Genomic DNA, 23988 nt, shown 5'->3' with positions numbered 1-23988 from the left:
CAGCAGTGAAAAATCAATGAACAGTCGACTGCAACCTCATGGACAAATCTCACAGACACTGAGCAAAAAATACAGGGGACAGTAGTGTACTCAGTGCCTGAGTCCGTTTAGGTGACATTCAAAAGCAGGTGAAATTTCAGGCTGGTGTTAGAGGTCAGGAACACACTGACCTCTCGGGAGAAGAAGGCAGGGTATAACCAGGAAGAAGGGTTTCTGGAGGAAGGTGCTTGAAAATGTTCTCTTTTTCAAACTGAGTTGTGTTTATACAAATTTGTGAATAATTTAAAATTGTGAAAATGTATTAAACATTTATGAATAAACAAAAAATGAGAAGTTTAGAAATGCCATTTCTACTGTGTCCCACTCTTGTCCCCACCCCACGTTATGTACCTTTAGGGTGACAGGAAAGAAGTAGCAACAGAGTGAAATTATAAACCACAACCTCTAGCCCAAGGCACACCAGCGCTAGATGAGTTTGCCTACAACAGGGCAAGAACGTGGCTGTACGTCCTTCATCTTGAACCAAAAAGCTGCCCTGAGGATGTTGCTGCTGCTGAGTTGCTAAGTCATGTCCAACTGTTTGCAACCCCACAGACTGTAGCCTGCCAGGCTCCTCCTAGCCCATGGGATTCTCCAGGCAAGAATACTGGAGTGGGTTGCCATTTCCTTCTCTGGGGGATCTTCCCAACCCAGGAATTGAACCTGCATCTCCTACTTTGGCAGATGGGTCCTTTACCACTGAGCCACAAGGCAAGTCTGCCCTGGAGATGAACCATCGTCCCCAGCAGGACCCTACTCCCCAGAGGAGAAGAGCAAGATGTGCCAAGACGACAGAGAGACACATTTGGGTATAGAACATGTTACAAAAACAGTTCTGACCTAGAGTTTTGTCCCTAGTTTCTGGAAAGTAGTCAGTGGAAGAGCTGTATCAGAGAATACCAGGCACCCTTGGTCAGGCACGGCTGGCACTGAGCTACAAGGACCTGTACAATGAAACTTTAAACAGAATCCATGCTCATGCTTAAAGAGCAGACAGTGCCAAGCCACTCGCTCAGCAGAATGAGGGCCTATATCTGATTCTGTGAGTTGCCCATATCTCATGCAGCCCAGAAAGGAAGTGCAGTTCCCCTCCCAAGAGTATCAGGCATGTTATGAAAAAGCTCATGGCCCCCTGGCCTGGGAATGGAATGCATTCTCCTTTATGCATCTTGGACAAGGTGACTAATAGCACAGGTTAGCAGGACCTTATGCAGCCTCCCTAGGGCAGCAGAAAACTGAAGCTGGCTCCTCTCACTCGTTTCTGAAAGCCACCTTCATCTTGGGATCTCAAATGTTCACCCCAACCCTGGTCTCAGAATGACACTGCTCCCCTCAGACACTCCGGCTGAGCAAAGAGGTGCAGACCCTCAGATCAGACCATGGAGGACTGAGACCCTCAGACACTCATTAAGCAAAGGCTGGCAGAGCCCACGAGGGACACCACCCTAATCTGCTCAGAGACATGGTGTCAGGTTCATAAGGAGCCACGTGGGTCCCTTGTGCTCAATCCTTCAACCCCCAGGGAACAGGAAGGGTCTCCTTACTGGAGCCTTTCTTTCCAGCTCAGTCTTAGAGAGTCTGTATATCTGATCCTGTGAGGAATCGAATCACACCACACTGGGTGTGAGAGGAGCCGGGCCCCCAACAGTGGGGGTTCCTATAAGCCGCCTGCTGCTGCTCAGTAACACCCCAGGATCTGTGCCCCCCCGAACCCCGCACCCAGTGCTCCCGGGGCAACTCCCAGCCTCAGTCTCACCACGATGGGCCACAGCTGCAGAATCCCAAGCAGAAGCGGGGCTGGAACCCACTGCCTCTGGAAATCTTAGCAAGCACTTTCCCAAGCATGCCACAACACCTCCATCACCCACACGAGGGCAGTTGGGCCAATCTGTGGCTGCTCTCAGTCAAACACAGAATGATCCTCTGAAGGAAACTCCAGGGAGAAGAAAGTCACATTAAGGGATCAATTTCCCCCCTGGCTTTGGGGGCTGAGCTTTGGAGTCACCGGAGCCGGCTCTCTCCGATGCTGGTTGTGTTTGCACAGGTGAGAGGAATTAGTAGTTTGCCATCTCTATGCTGAAACACCCACCACCCTTCCACAAGGCAGACTGCAGGAGCTGCTGCTGCTGCTGCTACTAAGTCGCTTCAGTCGTGTCCAACTCTGTGCGACCCCATAGACGGCACCCCACCAGGCTCCCCCGTCCCTGGGATTCTCCAGGCAAGAACACTGGAGTGGGTTGCCATTTCCTTCTCCAATGTATGAAAGTGAAAAGGGAAAGTGAAGCCGCTCAGTCGTGTCCGACTCTTTTCGATCCCATGGACTGGAGCCTACCAGGCTCCTCCATCCATGGGATTTTCCAGGAGCTGGGGAATGTCAAATTCCTCCTTCACTCCAAAAGCCCCATGGGACAGGGCTGGGTCCAGAAATTCCCACCAACTCCAAATTTATATCAGCACAGTGAATAAATGCTAACTGAAATCAGATCAGATCAGTCGCTCAGTCGTGTCCGACTCTTTGCGACCCCATGAATCACAGCACGCCAGGCCTCCCTGTCCATCACTAACTCCCGGAGTTCACTCAGACTCACATCCATCGAGTCAGTGATGCCATCCAGCCATCTCATCCTCTGTCGTCCCCTTCTCCTCCTGCCCCCAATCCTTCCCAGCATCAGGGTCTTTTCCAATGAGTCAACTCTTCACATGAGGTGGCCAAAGTACTGGAGTTTCAGCTTTAGCATCATTCCTTCCAAAGATATCCCAGGGCTGATCTTCAGAATGGACTGGTTGGATCTCCTTGCAGTCCAAGGGACTCTCAAGAGTCTTCTCCAACACCACAGTTCAAAAGCATCAATTCTTTGGTGCTCAGCCTTCTTCACAGTCCAACTCTCATATCCATATACGACCACAGGAAAAACCATAACCTTGACTAGATGGACCTTTGTTGGCAAAGTAATGTCTCTGCTTTTGAATATGCTATCTAGGTTGGTCATAACTTTCCTTCCAAGGAGTAAGCGTCTTTTAATTTCATGGCTGCAGTCACCATCTGTAGTGATTTTGGAGCCCCCAAAAATAAAGTCTGACACTGTTTCCACTGTTTCCCCATCTATTCCCCATGAAATGGTAGGACCGGATGCCATGATCTTCGTTTTCTGAATGTTGAGCTTTAAGCCAACTTTTTCACTCTCCACTTTCACTTTCATCAAGAGGCTTTTTAGTTCCTCTTCACTTTCTGCCATAAGGGTGGTGTCATCTGCATATCTGAGGTTATTGATATTTCTCCTGGCAATCTTGATTCTAGCTTGTGTTTCTTCCAGTCCAGCGTTTCTCATGAGGTTCTCTGCATAGAAGTTAAATAAACAGGGTGACAATATACAGCCTTGAGGTACTCCTTTTCCTATTTGGAACCAGTCTGTTGTTCCATGTCCAGTTCTAACTGTTGCTTCCTGACCTGCATACAAATTTCTCAAGAGGCAGATCAGGTGGTCTGGTATTCCCATCTCTTGAAGAATTTTCCACAGTTTATTGTGATCCACGCAGTCAAAGGCTTTGGCATAGTCAATAAAGCAGAAATAGATGTTTTTTTGGAACTCTCTTGCTTTTTCTATGACCCAGCGGATGTTGGCAATTTGCTAACTGAAATAGATGCTGCTAAAAAAAAATCGCAAGAACTAAATGAGGGGGAGAATTCAACGTGTACAAAGGAAGGGAAATGGCTGCAAGAAACAATGGCAGGGACTTTCCTGGCGGTCTAGTGATCAAGACAGCATTCCCAATGCAGGGGTCACAGGTTCCATCCCTGGTTAGAGAACTAAGATCCCACATTCCATACAGCACAGCCAAAAAATAGATCTACATTTAAAATAAAAAAGAAAGAAACAGTGGTCTATTCCTCTATTGGGTATCCAACCTGGAAAGCTTAAATCCCAGGATGGATTCTCCCAGCTGAGAGCTGAGACAGAGAAGCAAAAATTTATTTCAAAATCTAAAGTTGGAGAAGGGAGACTTCCCTGGTGGTCCGGGGGTTGGGTCACCACACTTCCACTGCAGGGGGGCACAGGTTTGATCCCTGGTCAGCGTACTGGGATCTCACATGCCATGTGGCACAGCACAAAAATAGAGAAAAAAAAAATGTTGGAGAAAGGACCTGCTGAATCATACTTTCCTTCGAAGCCCAAGGTACTCAATGGTTCCAACAACAACGGCTGATGAAGCACCCGATTACCACCGTCTGGTTCAAACTCTTAATCAGCTGCCTGGAGGAGGAGGTTTCTTCCCCCCAAATTCTGTGTGACAGGAAATGAAGCAAGAGATAAGGGGGCATGTGTGCACACGTGTGCCTGACATTCACAGGGTGGCTCGAGGGAGGACAAGCCTGTATCTCTGTTTACAGAACATCGTGGCTTCCTCCACAGCCTGGCGCTGCTCTTTACCTAGGCTGCAGGCCAGTAAGGCTGCTCCACAGGCCAGCTAATGAGCTTGCCTCTTCTGAAGTTAATTCAGCTGGCTATCGGCCGGGCTGATCCTGAGAGAGAGGACAGAGTTCAGGGCATGCCACTGAAAAGATGACATTGGCTTTTTCTCTCGCTCTGAGTTACACAACATACCCTCCCACCCAAATCTTTCCTGGCACTCTTGATAAGACAATAAGATGCTTCTTTCTTCTGTACAGTTACCATCTCAAGGAGCCGAGCATCCCCGCCAACAGGCTCCCCATGAAAATTCATCTCGCTGCTTCGGACCTTTGCTTGACTTCCAGTTGCGGTCCTCAGAGCAGCAGAATGGAAAACAACTGGGAGCATAAGGGGAAGGCAGAATCTCAGGCTCCATCCCCTTTCCACTAGATCAGAACGTGTTTTCTGGGTCTTCCCTGGTTGCCCAGCGGCTAAGACTCCGAGGTCCCAATGCAAGAGGGCAAGATTCGATCCCTGGTCAGGGAACCAGATCCCCACATGTCGCAACTGAGAGTTCAAATGCCACAACTAAAGATCCCTCATGCTGCCACGAAGATCGAAGATCCCGCACGTAACAAATAAGATCTGGAGCAGCCAGACAAATAAATAAAAATAAAACAAATCTTTTTTAAAAAGAACATGCATTTTTTACAAACTCTCCAGGTGACTTCTAAGAAGGGTTCTAGAACCACCTACACTGATTACAAACAATCACTCTCATCTGGGGCCAGTATGAACAGATGACCCCTGAGAATCAAGCTCTCCTCTATCCCACTCCCAGTTAAAGATGCACAGAAACTGCCCAGGCACTTCCCAGAGTCTCCTCCTTAACTCAGAACTCGGGTTCCTAATTACAAGGACCACCAGCCTGTATTGGGCACGGGGAGTGTGCAGGTGTTGGGCTAGGCTCCCTCTGGGCTGAACTGCATTTCATCTTCACCACAAGCCTGCGGGAGGCACTGATAGTATTCCTCCTTTACAGATGGAGAAGCAGGTGGCCACACGAGGTCATGGCACTCACCTGAGCCCACAGAGATGCCAAGTGCAGCACGCACCCTGGCAGTCGGGTACAGTGCCCACTCCCCTACTCTGCCCTCCCCACATCAGCCAGAAAGGAGGAAAAGGGAGCCGACAGGTGCCAGCCACTCACATGTGTGACCTTGTCTGGAAAAGGCGCCTCATGCTCTGCAGGTGACCCTGCGCTTAGACTCTGGATTGGAGGCTCCGTCCCCAAAGGATGAAAGGAGGCCTTTCTCCTCCCCATGAGGCTGAACTTCATTTGCCTTCCCGCTTTCCCAGAATATTCACTTTGCTGGTGGAAAAGTGCTGCCCAGAGGTTAGCCTCTCCCACCCCCACGCCCCACCCCACCCCGCCACTGTGAAATTTTATTGAAGTAATGTGTGCATGTGGGCTCAGTCGTATCCGACTCTTTGCAACCTCCATGGACTGTAGCCCCATGGACTGTAACCCCCACAATCTGTAGCCCTGAGTTCTCCAGACCAGAATAGTGGAGTGGGGTGCCATTTCCTTCTCCAAGGGGATCTTCCCCACCCAGGGATCAAACCCTCGTCCTGTGTCTCCTGCATTGGCAGGCAAGTACCAGCTCACCCACCGGAGAAGCCATTATTTACAGTTGATTTAAAATGTTCTATTAATTTCTGCTCTACAGCAAAGCGACTGAGCTATTCATATGTGCTGCTGCTGCTGCTGCTGCTGCTAAGTCGCTTCAGTCGTGTCCAACTCTGTGCGACCCCATAGACGGCAGCCCACCAGGCTCTGCCGTCCCTGGGATTCTCCAGGCAAGAACACTGGAGTGGGTTGCCATTGCCTTCTCCATTGAGTGAAAGTGAAAAGTGAAAGTGAAGTCGCTCAGTCCCGTCCAACTCGTAGCGACCCCATGGACTGCAGCCTACCAGGCTCCTCCATCCATGGGATTTTCTAGGCAAGAGTACTGGAGTGGCTTGCCATTGCCTTCTCCGATTCATATATAATCCTTTTCATATTCTTTTCCATTATGGCTTGTCACAGGATATTGAATATACAGTTCCCTGTGCTATACAATAGGACCTTGATGTTTAGGAGAGAATAAAAGCAAAACATTCTCTGGTATAAATTGTACCAATGTATTCTTAGGTCAGTCTCCCAAGGCATTAGAAACAAAAGCAAAAATAAACAAATGGGACCTAATCAAATTTGCAAGCTTTTGCAACAAGGAAACCTAGACAAAATGCAAAAACAACCTACAGAATGAGAGAAGATATTTGCAAACAATGCAACTGACAAGGGATTAATTTCCAAAATATACGAACAGCTTATACAACTCAACAACAAAAAAAACAAGCAACCCAAACAAAAAAATGGGCAGAAGACCTAAATAAACATTTCTCCAAAGAAGACGTACAGAGGGCCAATAGGCACATGAAAAGATGCTCAATATCGATAATGACTGCGGCTGCTGCTGCTAAGTCGCTTCAGTCGTGTCCGACTCTGTGCGACCCCATGGACTGCAGCCTACCAGGCTTCTCCATCCACGGGATTAGAGAAATGCAAATCAAAACTACAATAAGGTGCCGCCTCTCTAAATGAGCAGTTCACGCACCTATCTGGAAATGTGGGCTCATCTGTTCATCTGCCAGCCCCAGCCATGCTCATGGATTGTCTGATTTCCCGTCTGAGGCAATCCTGCCAGGCAGCGTCTAGTGTGTTTTACTGAGACGATGGGCACACTGCTCGTAAGTGGCAGGGCTGGGGTCTGAACCCAGGGGCCCACATCCAAGGACATGCTCTTTCCAGTCCCTCTGAACTCCCTTCTATGTGGCAGGTTAAGTGCGCTCCATTTTTCCAACACAGCCACTTCCTTGGTTGACCCGTGTCGGGGGAAGCTGGTCACCAGGGCTCCCATCCAGCCACCCATCCAGCTCTGAACCTACCCCTTAGCCTCTGAGAGCAAACCACGGGTCAGTTCCCCAGGGACACAGGTGGCAGGAAAGGCTTGAACCACAGCTGCCTCCTCGGGAAGGCTTGGAACGGACACTGTCCCCAAGGTTTCCTCTCTCCCACAAATACCGCAGCAGTGATTCCACAGGGCGAAACTACAGCCAGATCAAGGACAGCAAGTGGGGATTAAAACCCTTAAACCCATTAGGTCTGCTTTCAGGCATTTGATCCCCAAACCAAAACTTCCCCGGGGACCCATGTTTTAGTTACAGGAGTGGAATTCAATCACTGCGTGTCCACCACACCTCAGGGAAACCCCAGGAATCACTCCACGTCCATTCCTAGGCAAAACACAGCCAGGACTGGATGAGCCGGAGCCAGGAAAGCCACCTGACCATGCCAAATCCTGCACTCCCTGAGAAGGAAACTGGTGGAATTCCACGACCAACGAAGAAAGAACAGAGTCACAGGGAGGGGCCCGCCTTGGAGAGGAATTAAACCCCCCTGGCCGCCCTGGATGGGAATAAAGGGTCCTCAGAGGCTGCTGCCCCGGCCAGGGGCTCAGGCCCTGGTAGATACACCCAGAGACGGAAACATGGCAAAGAGCTGAGGTTTTCCTTCCCCACCTGAGAGCATTAGGTAGACATTAAAATCTGAGAGCCAGAGCACGTTGCAGAACTCTGGAGACCTGGGTCTTGAGGTCTTCCTGTTGGTTTCTTGAAAAAATTTTTCTTCTCTAAGAAAAACAGGTCAATACTTTTACATTTACTTTTTTTTTTTTTTTGGCTAAAATCCTCACCAGCTCTTTGGAAGTGTGGATTTAGCTCCCAGACTTATCTGGATGCTGGCATGAAGGACAGGGCTCCCCAGAATAGGAATGGCTTCCAATCTGCTCTCTGAGAGAGGGAAGAGCCATGTGAAATGACAGGTTTTATCGCACACTTGTCAGAATGGCCATCATCAAAAAAGACCACAGATAACAAATGCAGAGAAAAGGGAACCCTCCTACACTGTTGGTGGGAATGGAAACTGGGGCAGCCACCATGGAAGTTCCTTAAAAACCTGAAAATAGAATCCCCATACGATCCACAATTCCATTCCTAGACAACAAAAACACTAATTCGAAAAGATACATGCATCCCAATATTCACAGCAGTATTGTTTACAATAGCCAAGACTTGGAAGCAACCTAAGTGTCCAGCGACAGATGAATGGATAAAGATGTGGTATATATACAATGTGATATTACTCAGCCATAAGAAAGCAAGCAAATGGCAAAATTTCAAGAACATGGGTGGACTTGGACGGTGTTATGCTCGGTGAAATAAGTCAGAGAAAGACATATACTATATGCAATCACTCATGTGTGGAACCTAAACCATAAAACAAAAAAATGAACGTAACAAAACAGAAACAGACTCAGATACAGGGAACTAGTGCTTGCCAAAGGGGAGAGGGAAGCAGGGAGGAGCAAGACAGTGGTAGGAAATTGTGCATGTGTTAGTCACTCAGTCGTGTCTGACTCTTGCGACCCCATGGACTGTAGCCCACAGGCTCCTCTGTCCATGGAATTCTCCAAGCAAGAATACTGGAGTGGGTTGCCATTCCATTTTCCACGGGAACTTCCTGACCTAGGGATTGAACCCAGGTCTCCACATTGCAGGCAGATTCTTTACTGCCTGAGCTACCAGGGAAGCCCTAAAGAGGTACAAATTACTGTACATAAAACAAATAAGCTACAAGCATACCTTGAACAGCACAGGGAATATAGTCAATATTTTATAATTACTTTATAAGAATTATAATCTATAAAAATATTGAATCACTATGTTGTACACTTGAAACACATAATATTGTACACCAATTATACTTGGATTTTAAAAAGATTTTTAAAAACTTCAGGCTTTACAGTCCCACAAGTCTCCTATTAAAGTAGCCAACTCAGATCTTTGGAAACAGACATATGAATAAATAAATAAAAATGCAGACTGATGCTGGGCATGACCAAAATTTTAGAGACGACACATAATAAAGAGCGTCTCATTCATTTCTGTATGGAGTGCTGACGCTCAAATTTTGATAAATGAATGAATCAACAAATGCTCTGAAAGCAAAATGTTAGCATCTGAAGTCAGGATGAAGATCATTAGCTTGGAATGCTGGATCAAAGAAACAGGAAGAAACAGCTACTCAGATTTATCCAGGTTCTACTACGTGGTGCACGTTATGTTTCAGGCTTTGCAGACATAATCTCATTTAACTCCCCCCACAATGTCATGCAGTACAAACTGTCCTTGTTCCTCTTTCACAGAGGAGAGACCGAGGCTCAAACACCTGAAGCAACCTGCTAAGACACACAGCTTCTAAATGGGGGCGAAGGCAGGCCGGCAGGGCCACTGTACATCTCGGCAGCACACCTGCTATGGCTCAGACCACGGATTTGGTCGTTGCTAGGGAACCAGGTGGCAACCCACTCCAGTGTTCTTGCCTGGAGAATCCCAGGGACGGGGGAGCCTGGTGGGCTGCTGTCTATGGGGTCGCACAGAGTCGGACACGACTGAAGCGACTTAGCAGCAGCAGCAGGGAACCAGGGGCCCTAAGGAAGGCAGAGTCAGGAAGGACCCCACTCCCCTGAGTGTAGAACGTCCACTTCAGGACCCGAGCTGGTGGAGAGGTGGTGCCAGGACCCTGCACACTGCTGCCCTTGGAGGGGCCTGCACACAGCCAACTTTGCTCGGGGGTGTGTGCGTGTTGCAGCATTTCCAGGCTAGACAGTCCAGAAGGGCTGGGAGAGCTTCAACACACCAACAGATGAACTGAGATGGAAGAAATTCATCCCATGCCTTTTTGATGCTGAGATTTGCAGGGGGCGGGGGGCAGACCTAAATCATCTTTGCTCTCATACTGCTGGCCATTTATACAGAAATTCTGAGTCTGAGTGGGTTTCTTTAACAATATTACAAATCCAGGGGTGAATCCTGAACACCAGCAGAGGTGGCATCCTTCCCCATCTACTCTCCAAAGGAAATTTTTCAGTAAGCCGTGGGAGCCAGGAGCACTCAAGGGAGCAGATGGAGGGAGGGAAACCCAGAGAGGTTAGGATGGATACAGGGAATTCCAGAACGTTCCATATTTCCTAGGACATATCTGTCCTAACTGTGACCTAGGGTGAGCGCAGACCCTACAAACATCCCTGGCAGGATGACTGGTCCCTCTTTCCTGAGGGACTGAGCATCTCTGGAAAGCAAAACCCCAATATCTCCACACAGGTAGCCAGTGGGTCCTGAATAAACCTCTGCAAAGGGTGTCACTGGTAAGCTTCCAGAACCTTCTCAGGAAAGCAGGACAGAGTCTCACAACATAGATGTCTGGGTGCCTTGAGGCCCTAAACTCTTAACTCTTGCCTTCTTGAGAGGCAAAGGTGCAAGCCTCAGTTCAACTACTCTGTCCCTCCATGCCTCAGTTTCCCCCTTGTGAATGAGGCTACAGTGACGACTAGCTGAAGCAACTGTAGGGAACGGTGAGTGAGTCAATACACATGAAGCAGGTAGAACGGGACTCAACATGGGCTAAGCAATCAGCAGTGCTGCGGCTGCTGCCGCTACAAATTTAAACTCGTAACAAGAGTCCCAGAAAAGCAGAAACTGGGGACCAAGTGACCCTGCGGTTTCAAAGAGTGGATTCTCACCAATCTTGGATTCGCTTTCACTTCCTAAGGCTCCCTCTAGCAAAAAAAAAAAAGTGATGATCAAACACTTTTCTCTGCTTTGGCCTCAGTTCAACTACTCTGTCCCTCCAAATCCACATGGCTTAAGGCTTTGTGGGTCACAAGATACCAGGGTTGCAGCTCTGGTCAGAGGCTCAGGATAAGGTGGGAGCTCTCTTCCTCCTCCACCCCTCACCTGTGATTTCCCCGAGGTCAGGAAGAGGCACCCTGCAAGTCTGCTTTGGGGTTCATCCTAACAGCCCAGAATCCCAGCACTGCCTGGGCTGATACAGCAGGATGAGCAGGAGCACAGATTATCCCAGCCACGCCACAGGCTGAGGGACACACCTCACATGACCCTTCACAAACGACGGGCTCTGTGTCCACCACTGAGCCCAGCACCTCGTCCATACGGCTGCAAGGGGACAGTTATCTGACAGCCGCAAGCTGCTGCCCCTTTCAGGCAATCAAGCTGAGGCCAGGCCTTCCACAGGCAACCACGGGGACTGACTATGATCATATGGGGTGCTGGGGATTGGGGATGCCCCTGTTGAGTTGGCTGAGACTTCTTCTTACTGATTTTTATTGAAGTATAGTTGAATTACAACGTTGTTAATTCCTACTATAGAGCAAAGTGATTCAGTTGTGTGTGTATATATATTATATATATATATATATACATTCTTTTTTAAATATTCTTTTCCACTATGGCTTATCATAGGGTATTTTTTAAATTGGAGGACAGTTACTTTACAACGTTGTGTTAGTTTCTGCTGTACAGCAATGTGAATCAGCTGTTAAGTATACTTATATCTTATTCCTCTTGACCCTCCCTCCCACCCGCTCATCGCACCCATCTAGGTCATCACGGAGCACCAGGCTGAGTTCCCTATTCTATACAGCAGCTTCCCTCTAAGTTGGCTGAGACTTTTATCAGGCCCACATCACCGTCTGAGGCTTTCCCTGCCCAATTCTGTTTCAAATCCCCTATTCTTTCATCCGCCTTACTCCCCGTCCCCATAATTCTTTTCAACTCCTATCTCTGTCTTAGCATCTGCTTCCCAGAGGACACAGACTGACCGAGGGCCCCAGTGCACCATGATTACCCAAGGCTAGAATGGACCCTGGTCAAGGCATGTAACTCCGTGAGCCTTACTTCTCCATCTGGTAAACTAGACACCGGTCACCATGCGGTCCCAAAGATTCCCCTAGAGACTATCACATTTGTGAAAGATTGGACCTCTTGCAGATGCCCAGCAAGTCCTATCTGATGGGGTCATTTGTTTTGATTTCTTAAAGTTTCAAGTTAAACCCTTGAAAGCACGTGGTTTCTGGGAACACCATGGCTGCTTTTAATACATGTGACAACAGCATCCTCCGCAGACAGATCACGATGGGGGTTATCAGAAGGAGACCGCTTCCTGACCGGCAGCGGCTCGCTGGGGGCTCAGAGCTGGCGGGGCCCGGCCCTTCACACTCTCACACTCTGGGCTGTTAGAGACTGGCTGGAGAGAGTCTGTCTTCTTGCCCTGGAAGGTTCTCTCTGGAGTGTGACAGCTGCCTCTGCCCCGGCCAGTGTTCAGCACTAGCTCAGGAAACAGCACCCTCGCCAGCTTCTTGAGATCTTCAGGGAAATGTCACGGAAACCCTCAAGAGATGCTGTCCAGGGCCCCTTAGAACTGGGGCCTCATACATGTGTCATCTCTTCCTGAGCACTTTGAAAAAGCAGGCACTGCAGGGCTAGTAAGAACCTGGAACAAGATCTGAAAAAGCTACTTCCAGAAAACCCAGATGGGGAAGTGGGGTTACAGCCCAGCCTGAGAGCTGGGCAAAGACCTCGCCAGAGGTTATGAGACAGCCTGGCTGCCACCAGCATCTCTGGGTGTTCTGCACAGAGCCAGGTTGGGGTGGGGAACAGGGCCCATGGTCCCAGCATCCCCCTTCCAAAGGTTCTATCTTCATGGGGCTCTTTTCTGCCTATCAGAACTCCCCCTGCCTGCCTGAGGACCTGCCCTCCCACATCGGAGCCCACATCTTATTTCTGCCTGAAATACAAGGTGAGAAGCCCACAATCTTCTCATCCATCAGGCTGAGTGCATTTTTCATTCTTGAATCCCTAGCCCTCAGCATAGAGCAGGCACTCCAATGTTTGATGGATGTAAAGAGGCTGCCAGCTATTAAGTTTTAATTAAATTTAAGCTCCCTCATTTCAGTTTTAATACTCAGATATGCAGAGGCTGACTTTTTTTTTCTTGGTTAGATCACCTTTGGATCTCTATTGAGCTGTTTAAGACACAAGTCAGGGACTTCCCTGGCAGTCTGGTGGTTAAGACTTCACCTTCCAATGCAGGGGGTGCCAGTTTGATCCCTGGTCAGGGAACTAAGATACCACATGCCTCATGGCCAAAAAATCAAAATGTAAAACAGAAGTGATATTGTAACAAATTCAATAGTAACTTAAAAAAAAAAGACACAAGTCATTGCTCCAAACAAGCACTGGAACACTCCCCCAATGGTGAAAATGTCCTGTGTGCTGTTGAAAACAGCACCCACAAGGCACCTGTGGCTACTGACAAGTTGAAATGTGGTGGTGTGACTGCAGGTCTGAATTCTTCATTTTATTTGGCTGCGATTTTTTTTTTTTGGCTACACGGTATGGGATGCAGGATCTTAGCTCCCCAACCAGGGATCAAACCCATGCCCTCAGCAGTGAAAGCACAGTCTTAACCACTGGACCACCTGGGAAATCCCTGGTAGTAATTAATTTAAATGGCAATGCACCTGGCTCGTGGCCACGGCACTGGCAGTGCAGAACCAGCTAGCTTGTTCTCTTAATTCTCAAGCTTCATGCAAATGAGAGGATGCCATGTTCCCCTCAGCTCTGAATCGCCTCCTGTTCCTCACTGAGTGATGCTCAGACAACCTTAACAAAGCGCAATGCCGGCGCCTCTTCCATTTCCGAGCACTTGCTCTGGGCCGGAGCACAGCCGTCTTGATGTGTCCCAGGAGATGGGGCAGGAAGCAGTCTCCAGAAAGGAAGCCAGGGCACCCAACCGCCTCAGACTCCGGGGCGTCTGGGGCCCAGAGGAAGGAGGGGAGGGGAGGGTGTGAAAGCACCCCGTTCAGGGGCCTGGACGCCTGCCGGGCTGCATGTATTTATCTCACAGGGTGTCACAGTCGTCTGCCCTGCAGCTGAGGGACTGTCCATGTCTACAGGAAGGGGACAGAAATCTGCTCTGTCCGTGCTCCCTGGGACCTCTTGCTTGTTGTTCAAAGGGGGCGAGAAGAGCCGGGGGTGGCAGGTTTGGGAAAGGACGCTAGCTCAGGGCAGGCAGACGGGGATCACTGGGAAAAAATAGAAACCGAGTCCCTTGCATGTTTGCATCCAAACCGATACCAGCGACATCTATCACGCTCCCTGGGGTACTGCGGTCCATCTGGCCACAGGGACAGCGCTCACTGCCCAGAGCATGTGGCAGAAGCCACTCAAGCCACACCCTCGGAGAGAGGTGGGGTCGTGCTCCGTTCTCAATGCAGCATGACTGCAGGTGCAGGATGAGGGTCCGCGGCTCAGAAGGCAAGCCCCCCCCACCACCCCACACATGGAGAGCTAGGACCTCCGGTCAGTGACAATTCTGGTTTAAAAACAAAATGCTCGGGATGCTCAGTTATGGGGTTCGAGAAGACGCAGACTAGTCCCCATAATTAGTTCTGCTGACAGAGCACATTCGGGTGCTCTGTGATGTGTGCCTGGGGGGCCCTCGGTCTGGGGACCCCTCCTCTCTGACCCCTGTAGAGCCCCCACTCTCCCCGCCACGCAGCACTCCCCTCCCACCTTACCTTACACAAGACAAATCCTCCTACCTGTACAAAGGTGTTTAATGAGCATGAGGCAAAACTATTAAACCATGAAAGACTGAATGAAGAAGCTAAAGAATAATCTCTGCTCAAGAGGAAAGACAGAAGACATAAGGTTTAGTGAACACTGCCTTCTGTTCCATTCAGAGTTTCAATACATGACTTTTCCTCGTCAAGACTATCACTTACACCCAACCCGACTCTGCCATCTTTTTGAAGTCTCCTTCACGCAGGTGGCTCTGCTCCCCCACTGGACTGGAGCAGCCCTTTGGTACGTTACTCCACAGTTAATACATCCCCCTAAAGTTCACATTTCAGCTTCACTGGCACTATGGAAACTCAGAGAAAATGCCTGAAAGCCTCCCTCCCTCTCTGACGGAGTGATTCTAAGCCCAGGAACTTATGCAAAGGAAATAATTAAGGATGTCCGCAAGGCTTTTGTTAGAAGGATGTTTACCCTGTTGCTGTTTATAATCGTGAATCATTGGAAACAACTTGCCTGTCCCTCAAGCAAAGCTAAAAGATCCAGGACCCAAGGACTGCCTGGTAGGTAGAGACCAACCATCAGTCACTAAGTCAATCAACAAACCCCAGAGCTGAACGTTAAGGTAGAGACCGAGTAACAGTTCCAGATTCCACAGGGCCTGAATCCTACAAATATAGGGCAACTACCCTTAAGAAAATGAATACAAAATTATGAGTACAGAATTAAGCACAGGGGCTGGATAGAGGCCTATGCAAGTGGGAGGCCTTTGGAGGAAGTTTCATGAGTATCACAGTAAGTCTAGCCTCTAAAGATAGAAGGAAAAGAAAGAAGAAAATAGGAGATGCTGGAAGTCTCTTCCTTCAAAGGCCATGGTATACCAAGACTGGCAACCCAGTCAGCAGAGAATAATGTTCAAGGTCTAAGACCAAGAAGCAAGAGAAGGGAGATAAGATGCTTGGCACTGGTTGAGTCGTTCAGTCATGTCTGAGCCCATGGACTGTAGCCCACCAGGCCCCTCTGTCCATGGGATTCTCCAGGCAAGAATACTGGAGTGGGTTGCCATTCCCTTCTCCAGGGGATCTTCCTGACCCAGGAATCAAACCCAGGTCTCCTGCATTGCAGGCAAATTCTTTACTGACTAAGCTATGACGGAAGCCCAAAATGCTTGGAAGAAACAGCAGAAGGATACAAGTCAAGGAGATAAGCCAGAACTAATAAAAGATCAAGGCAGTGTGGAGTAGGGGAGAGGCAAAGGAAAAGCTGCTTTAAAGAGATCACAGGAGGGATTAGTTGGTACTTGAAAAATTATAGGGACAAAAAGTCAGATAAAAAGAGCAAGCTGTTGGGAGATTGGGATTCTACTATGTGTAAAATAGGAAATTAATGAGAACCTACTGTAGAGCATAGGGAACCCTACATAATACTCTGTGGTGACAGAAAGGGGAAGGAAATCCAAGCAAGAGGGGATATACGTACACGTATAACTGATTCACCTTGTGTGCAGTGGAAACTAACATGACACTGTAAAGCAACTATACTCCAAGAGAACTTAATAAAAATAAGTCGTGGAGATGTAATATGCAGCACGGTGACTACAGTTAACAATATTGTATTGCATATTTAAAAGAGAGTAGTAAGTCTTCAAAGTTCTCGTGGCACACCAAATTGTAACTGTGTCTGATGACAGATGTTAGGATGAACTTATTGTGGTGAACATTTCATAATATATATGTATATCATGTCATTATGCTGTACACCTGGAATTAATGTTATATGTGAATTATATCTCAATAATAATATAAAAAAAGAATAAGAAAAAAAAGAGCAGCCCACTCAGTATAAGAAGCAGAGAGAAAGCTTTTGAGACCAGCAGCATGGCTGTAATGAGGGGCTCCTCTGAATCCCTGAAATATCTGCCCCACATCTCCCCTGACACCAGAGCCACTAACCAGCATGACCCTCCATCCTCAACCCCTCTCTGCCACATACCCTGGGTCTTTTCCTGCACTTGCCAAATTCATTCACATCACACAGGCTTTCCTCATCCCTTTTTTAAAAACAAAGCAGGCTGGGAACATCCCTGGTGGTCCAATAGTTAAGACTCTGTGCTTCCACTGCAGGGGGCCCAGGTTTGATCTCTGGTTGGGGACCTAAAGATCCCACATGCAGTGCGGCTTGGCCAAAAGACTTTAAAAACAAAAAAAGCAGACAACTCTTTTTCCAGGTCTTGACTCCCCCTACTTGCTCTGAGCTAGGGCAGCTTCCACCTGTGGCCCATCCAAGTCCGGGAGGTAGGTCCTGGCAGCTCTCTGTAGGGTAAAGGTCCTCCGGCATCAGTGATGCTTCAGCTTCCCCGCCTGCCCCTCCTCAGCAGCCCCCTGCCCTGACTAGTCCTATTTTTGACAGCACTCCCCACAGGCTTTGTGCCAAGGTCACACAGTCCCGGAGCCTAGCCTCGGATCCTGGGATGTGTTCTCTATCTGCTCCCGGCCAGGCCACCTTCTCTACCAAATTCAAAGCCCACAGGGCACACTGAGTACACGGGATGACACAGAAAAGGTGTCAGCCTGCTTTGCTGTCAAGGGGGGATTTGGCAATTGCAGGAAATGACAGTTGGCCTTTAACTCAAGAACTGGGGTGAACAGTAGGGAGGGAGACAGGGAACTGGGCAGGAGCTACACAAAGACCTTCAAAGCTGGTTCTCCTGGAGGCAGCTCTCCTAAACGTCATGATTGTTAAAGGGCTGGCAGGTCACAAAGCTCCCGATTTTCCAGGAATGCTCAAGACTTGAATCTACCAACCCTCCCAGTTCCATCAGTCTCTGTCCAATTCCAGGCGGAACTGCAAGCTGAGCACAGAGGAGGTCTGACTTTGCCCTTCCAGCCTGCAATCCCTAAGGATGCTCACAATAAAACCAGTCCCTGACTAGCTGCCGCCTAGGCCCCCAGTGGGGAACTATCCACCCTCTAACTGTTTGAGGAGTGCCTGACCCCTCCTGTGGTTGTTTCATTTGCTCTTAGGCCGGAAGAAAGGGCCAAGGAGAGACCAACCTCCCTGGTGCTTCTCCTCGGGGGTTGGCCACTCAAGCTCTGTGCCCCTTTGCAGATGGTGCCTAATGAGGAGAGTTCTCAGGGGGACTTTGAGGGGGCAGCTGTCCTCCTCGACCTCTATACAGTGCTTGTCTCCAGGGCAGCCACCTCCATTGTGTGGTGAGACCCAGGCCTCCCCAGAAATCACTCACTAGCCAGCCCTACCGGCCTTGTCACTGAGTGTCCTGGATTGTCCCCCTTCCCTGCCTTCCCAACCCTCTCGGCTCGCTTCCCCAGAGGGCCTGATGAGCCTGAGGACCACTCAGTTGGCATCTCCCCGAGGCACACCGAGCCCACTCCCCCTCGCGGTTACACTGCTTCCAGCTGCAAAGCCGGCAGGAGACGCTTAAACCGGGCGAGTTTGGGGGGGGGGGGGGGGGGGGGGGGGTGTCACCAAGAGTTCTCGAAACTGAGAAGTCTGCCGGTCACCCCGGAGAGGGACTTTCGAGGCGCTGGCCCGGCCTCCAGAGCCCGGTGGAGGCAGAGGAGCCAAGTTACTTCGCGCCCCTGAGTTAAGCCGAGACTGCCTGGGAGGCCGAGGGGCAATCCCGGCGGTTCTCCCACCCGGAGAGGCGCCCGGCCCCCTCCTCCTGGGGAGCCCACCGGGTCGTCCGGGACCAGAGACCGTGTCTTCCCTCGTCCCTTCTTTTCCTAGGCGGCCGGGCTGCGCGCAACGGAGACCTTTAAATCGCCCCCTCGGGACGGCGGCATGGAGAGGCCGGAAAGGCGGCGGCGGCCTCAGGGCTGCAGCGGGACCGGGCCGGGCCGGGCCGGGCTGCGGTCGGGGTCCGGGCCGGGAGGGCACTCACCAGCGCGTGTTGTCGTGGAAGTGCTCCAGCACCGCGTAGCCGAAGAAGGACCCGGCAGGACCTTGGAAGCGCACTGGGCGCTGCGGGTCCAGGTTGTAGGCGCCCGCAGGGGTCCCTGCAGCCACCAACGCCAGGAGCAGCGCACGGAGCCCCCCGGCGCCCCTCTGCGCCGCCGAGCCGCCCATCCCCAGCTGGCCGCCGCCCTCCCCTGAGCCCCGCGAGCAGGGCGCCGAGCGCGCCGGCGGAGGGGCCGAGGGGTCCGCCGACGGCCGAGAGTCTCCTGGGGCCCGGAACTCTGCGCTCGGGCTCAGGCGGGACGCGGTGCCGGGCTGGGGGCGGTGGGCCGAGCGGGCGCCGTAGGACAGCACAGGGGCGGCCCGGAGCGGCCGGCGTCCTCTGTCCAGCCGAGAAGTGTGCGCGCTCGGAGCGAGTGGGTCCCGGGCCGGGCGGCGCTGGACTGCGGAGAGGCGCGCCCGCGGGGTGGGCGGCCTGAGTGGCCGGCGGCGGAACGGCGCAGCAGCGCTCCCTGCGGGCCGCGAGCCCGGCACCACCTCCCGCAGCCGCGGAGGAGCCCAGAGACCCGCCCCAGCGCCCAGTGTCCCCGGCGAGCCCTGGGCGCCGGGTCCTGAGCCCACCCTACTTGTATTTTGTGTTTTTACTCTTTATTTCTTGATATGTCTTTGTAGGAACCATTAATTTTATTAATTTTTTTTAAAGAACCCACTTTTAACGTTAATGATTTTATTTCTGTAACATTTACTTTCCAATTTTAAAATGTTATCAATTTGTTTTTACCTTTTCTTCTACTTTCTCTAGATTTGCAACATTTTTCTCTAGTACCATGAGATGAACACTTAGATTTTTAACCCTATGATTTTTCTTTTTCTAATATATATATTATTTGTAATATGCATTATATATAAATATTATACTGCTCCTTGGAAGAAAAGCTATGACCAACCTAGACAGCATATTAAAATACAGAGAACTTACTTTGCCAACAAAGGTCTGTCCAGTCAAAGCTATTTTTCCAGTAGTCATGTATGGATATGAGAGTTGGACCATAAAGGAAGCTGAGCGCCAAAGAATTGATGCTTTTGAACTGTGGTGTTGGAGAAGACTCCTGAGAGTCCCTTGGACTGCAAGGAGATCCAACCAGTCCATCCTAAAGGAGATCAGTCCTGGGTGTTCATTGGAAGGACTGATGCTGAAGCTGAAACTCCAATACTTTGGCCACCTGATGCGAAGAGCTGACCCTGATGCTGGGAAAGATTGAAGGCAGGAAGAGAAGGGGACGACAGAGGATGAGATGCTTGGATGGCATCACTGACTCAATGGACATGAGTTTGAGTAAGCTCTGGGAGTTGGTGTGGACAGGGAAGCTTGGTGTGCTGCACTCCATGGGGTCACAAAGAGTCAGACACGACTGAGCGACTGAACTGATGATACACATGTATACACACACACTAAATTTCCCTGTGAGCACTGTTTGAGCTGTAATTCCACAAGTTCTAACATGTTGAAAATATGATGACAAATGTAGGCTTTTGTTGTCGTTCAGTCACTAAGTCCTGTATGACTCTTTGCCATCCTGAGGACTGTAGCCTGCCAGGCTCCTCTGTCCACATGCGCATAAAAAAAAGGTATGAGGGAGTCCCCTGGCAGCCTAGTGGTTAGGACTCTGCGCTTCCACTACTATTGCCCAGGTCCAGTCCCCGGTCAGGGAAGTGAGATCCAGTGAGCCACAGATCATGCCCCCCTGACAAAATAATAACAATAATAGAGATGAGGAAACTAAGGCACTGAGGCTAAGTGATTTATCTGAGTGTCCCAGGATGAACAGCAAGGATTCAAAGAGAGGTCTGAGTGGGGAGGGGGCAGGGATAATATGGGGGTGGAGGAGTGGGAGATACAAACTATTAGATGTAAAATATGCTTAAGGGTGTATTTTGCAACATGGGGAACACAGTCAATATTTTATAATAATAGGAGTGTAACCTTTTGAAATTATATTTTTAGAATTTTTAAAAGAATGGACATAATCAAAAAAATTGATAAAATATAAAACAAGTAAGCAATAAATAAAATTAATAATGCCCCCCCCCCCAAAAAAAAAAGAGGTCTGGATGTTTCCCTGAAACATTAGTTATGGTTACAGTTGAGATTGTGGGCTATTCTTGCTGACTTACACATCATCTATCCATCTATCTTCCTACTTACCTATCCACCATCTATCTATCCTTTTGTACTGCCTAAGTTGTCTACGAGACCCAGCAATGGGATGGATGTAGAAGATGCTCTATCCATAAAGCCAAAGCATTCATCAAACTGAAATCCTGTTAGAATAGCCTTGCCTCTGTTGAGGGGTCGAAACTCACTTGCACTCCCAGCATAGGTTAAGGAGACCAGCCAACCTATGGAAGCAAGTTATCCTTACCGTATTGTCAAAGAAGGGAGAGAAAGCAAAAGGGCCAAGATCATTCACAACCTGATAATCATTCTCTAAATGATTGATACTTGGCTTAATATGCTTCTTGATGTTAATTCTTCAGAAGTTGCCGACTTGATTTTTTTATGTAAGACAAACTACATTTCCACATGGTTTTGAAATCCGGAAAGTTCATAGGAAGGGCAAGTACTATCACCAAACCTTCAACTATAATAGCAGGCAGAGATTTAAGCAAATACTTTACCATTGAATTATTTCATATGCCAAAACTCCCACTGTTATTATCGGGTGCAATATTTCCAACCTGCTTCCATGCTCAAAACAAATGTTTTTTTCCAGAGATCCAAATTTAGTGAAACTGCTTTAAGTAACAACCATCAGTGTTAGAATAGGTAATGCCCCATTTTTAAAACATGTCTTCAGTTCAGTTCAGTCACTCAGTTGTGTCCAACTCTTTGCGACCCCATAGACTGCAGCACACCAGGCCTCCCTGTCCATCACCAACTCCCAGAGTTCACCCAAACTCATGTCCATTGAATCGGTGATGCCATCCAGCCATCTCATCCTCTGTCATCCCCTTCTCCTCCTGCCCTCAATCTTTCCCAGCATCAGGGTCTTTTCCAATGAGTCAGCTCTTCGCATCAGATGGCCAAGTATTGGAGTTTCAGCTTCAACATCAGTCCTTCCAATGAACACCCAGGACTGATCTCCTTTAGGATGGACTGATTGGATCTCCTTGCAGTCCAAGGGACTCCCAAGAGTCTTCTCCAACACCACAGTTCAAAAGCATCAATTCTTTGGCACTCAGTTTTCTTTAAACATGTCTTACCTCAATTTAAATATTAAGACTATCATGGCACTTGTCAAAAGATAAAAATTTTTGAATGGTATTTCTAGGTTGTGGTTTAGGGCAATGAGTAAGGAGCTCTGGTGCTTATAATCCCAGTGTGGTGGGTTGTCGGATGGATAGCCTGTGGAGGGTGCCAGGACAAAACCCCACAGACTGGGTGGCTTAAACAACAGCAATTAATTTTCTAACAGTTCTGAAGGCTGAAAGTCCAACCAACGTCAAGTTGCCAGCAGGGTTGGTGACTGGTGGGAGCTCTCCCCTTGCGCTGCAGCCAGCCACCTTCTTGCTGTGTGTCATTCGACCTCTTCCTCATGTAAATGCATGGAGAGAAAGCCAGCTCTCTGATGGGTCTTAAGGGCACTAATCCTATCGGGGAGGGGCTCCAGTCTTATGACCTCTTTTAACTTCAGTTACTTCCTTACTTGGAGTACAGTCACACTTGGGGGTTAGCACACACAAATTCTGGGGGGACACATACCTTCAGCTGTAACATCATAGAGATCACCTACAGAAGTTACTAAACTCTCCAAGCCTGTTTCCCTATTTGTAAAGAGAGGATCACGGAGGTTGTTGTTGGGCTTCAGTGACATATGCCTTGGAAATCACACTGTACTATGTTTGGCACGTGGGAAGTAAGTGATAAATGTTAGCAATTTAATATTATTATTATTATTATGCAACTTATTTTACTGTTAGAAATAGCTGTCTGTATTTGGAGTAAAAGAGAAAAAACTCAACACACTGTTCTTAAAGCAGCTTCATGGTTAAGTGGGCAATTTTAGAACCTTCTTTGACTTAAAAGTTCAAGACCTCGGCTTCCCATGGCCTGGCAGCTATAACCTCATCCTCCTGTCGGTGGCCCACCCCAGCTGGGCTTCCTTCTCTACAGTCACTTTTGTAAATTGTCAAATCTGCCTCCAGATTTGACAAATTGTCAAATCAGCTTTCCAGATGTGAGCCACTAGTGGACGCTCCTGAAATATCCTCCTTAGTGATTTCCTGCAGCTGCTGCCCACTGTTCTGAGGCTTTAAATGCAGTGTGTGCAATGCCTGTGTGTGTGTGTGTGTGCGCGCGCGCATGTGTGCGCACGCACTACCTTTTCTCTGTACTCCTAAAAGGCTTCCCTGATAGCTCAGTTGGTAAAAAAAAAAAATCTGTCTGCAATCCAGGAGACCACCCCTACCCCGCCATTTCAATCCCTTTCATATTGTTATTAACTGCTTCCCTCACTGGAGTGCTTTCTGGAAGGGCTGGCTTCACTGGTTCAGCTCAAACACCCGGCAGCCTGCTAAGGCATTCGAGCTTGGAGGGGCACTTCCTCTTTCTGTATCGTGTGGCATCACCTGAGGGTCTCGGTGGTACGCGCCTGGTGGCAGAGCTTCTCCGAAGGATCCAGCACATCTTCACGCACGTGGCTGGTGCTTTGCTGGGAATGACTGAAAGTCTGAGCTTGGCTGGGACTGTCAGCAGTGACACAGACACACGGCCTCTCCAACATGGACAGAACTGTCCCAAGTTTCATTTCTAAAAAAAATGGTCACGTGTTCCCCTCTGATGGTGGGACCTGCTGAACTTTCCCCAACATGCAAGCAGCAAAGATGCAAACCAAAGTGTCCCGACAACAACTGGCATATGTGGTCTGTACTGGTGGCCTTTCAAACCCTGAGATTCTTCTACAGACACAAATGTTGCCCACAGGTTCCATTCAAGTTGGACAATAATGCATCAGTTACAGTCTCTCCTCTCAACACAGGTCTCCAGGAATGAAACAAATGTGGTTTTGATCCATAATAAAGTTGGAAGATCAGAAGG

The 23988-nt window shown here is 49.1% G+C and overlaps 1 protein-coding gene across 2 annotated transcripts in view; it reads right to left on the bottom strand.

Annotated features, from left to right (window-relative positions):
- The window catches only part of ITGA9 (integrin subunit alpha 9), a 365208-nt gene extending 345627 nt beyond the window's left edge, over positions 1–19581 (bottom strand). Inside the window, exon 1 of one of the 2 annotated variants that reach the window (XM_044934133.2) lies at positions 18877–19581. In XM_044934133.2, the coding sequence (XP_044790068.1) occupies positions 18877–19061 (185 nt within the window). In that variant the 5' untranslated portion in view covers positions 19062–19581. The remainder of the gene's footprint in view (positions 1–18876) is intronic. The other variant, XM_006077035.4, reaches the window with a different exon arrangement.
- Positions 19582–23988: the final 4407 nt, after the last annotated feature.

This window comes from Bubalus bubalis, chromosome 21, assembly GCF_019923935.1.
Source record: "Bubalus bubalis isolate 160015118507 breed Murrah chromosome 21, NDDB_SH_1, whole genome shotgun sequence".
Lineage (NCBI taxonomy): Eukaryota > Metazoa > Chordata > Mammalia > Artiodactyla > Bovidae > Bubalus > Bubalus bubalis.
The sequence above is the reverse complement of the archived record's forward strand: the minus strand, read 5'-3'. Positions and strand labels throughout refer to the sequence as shown.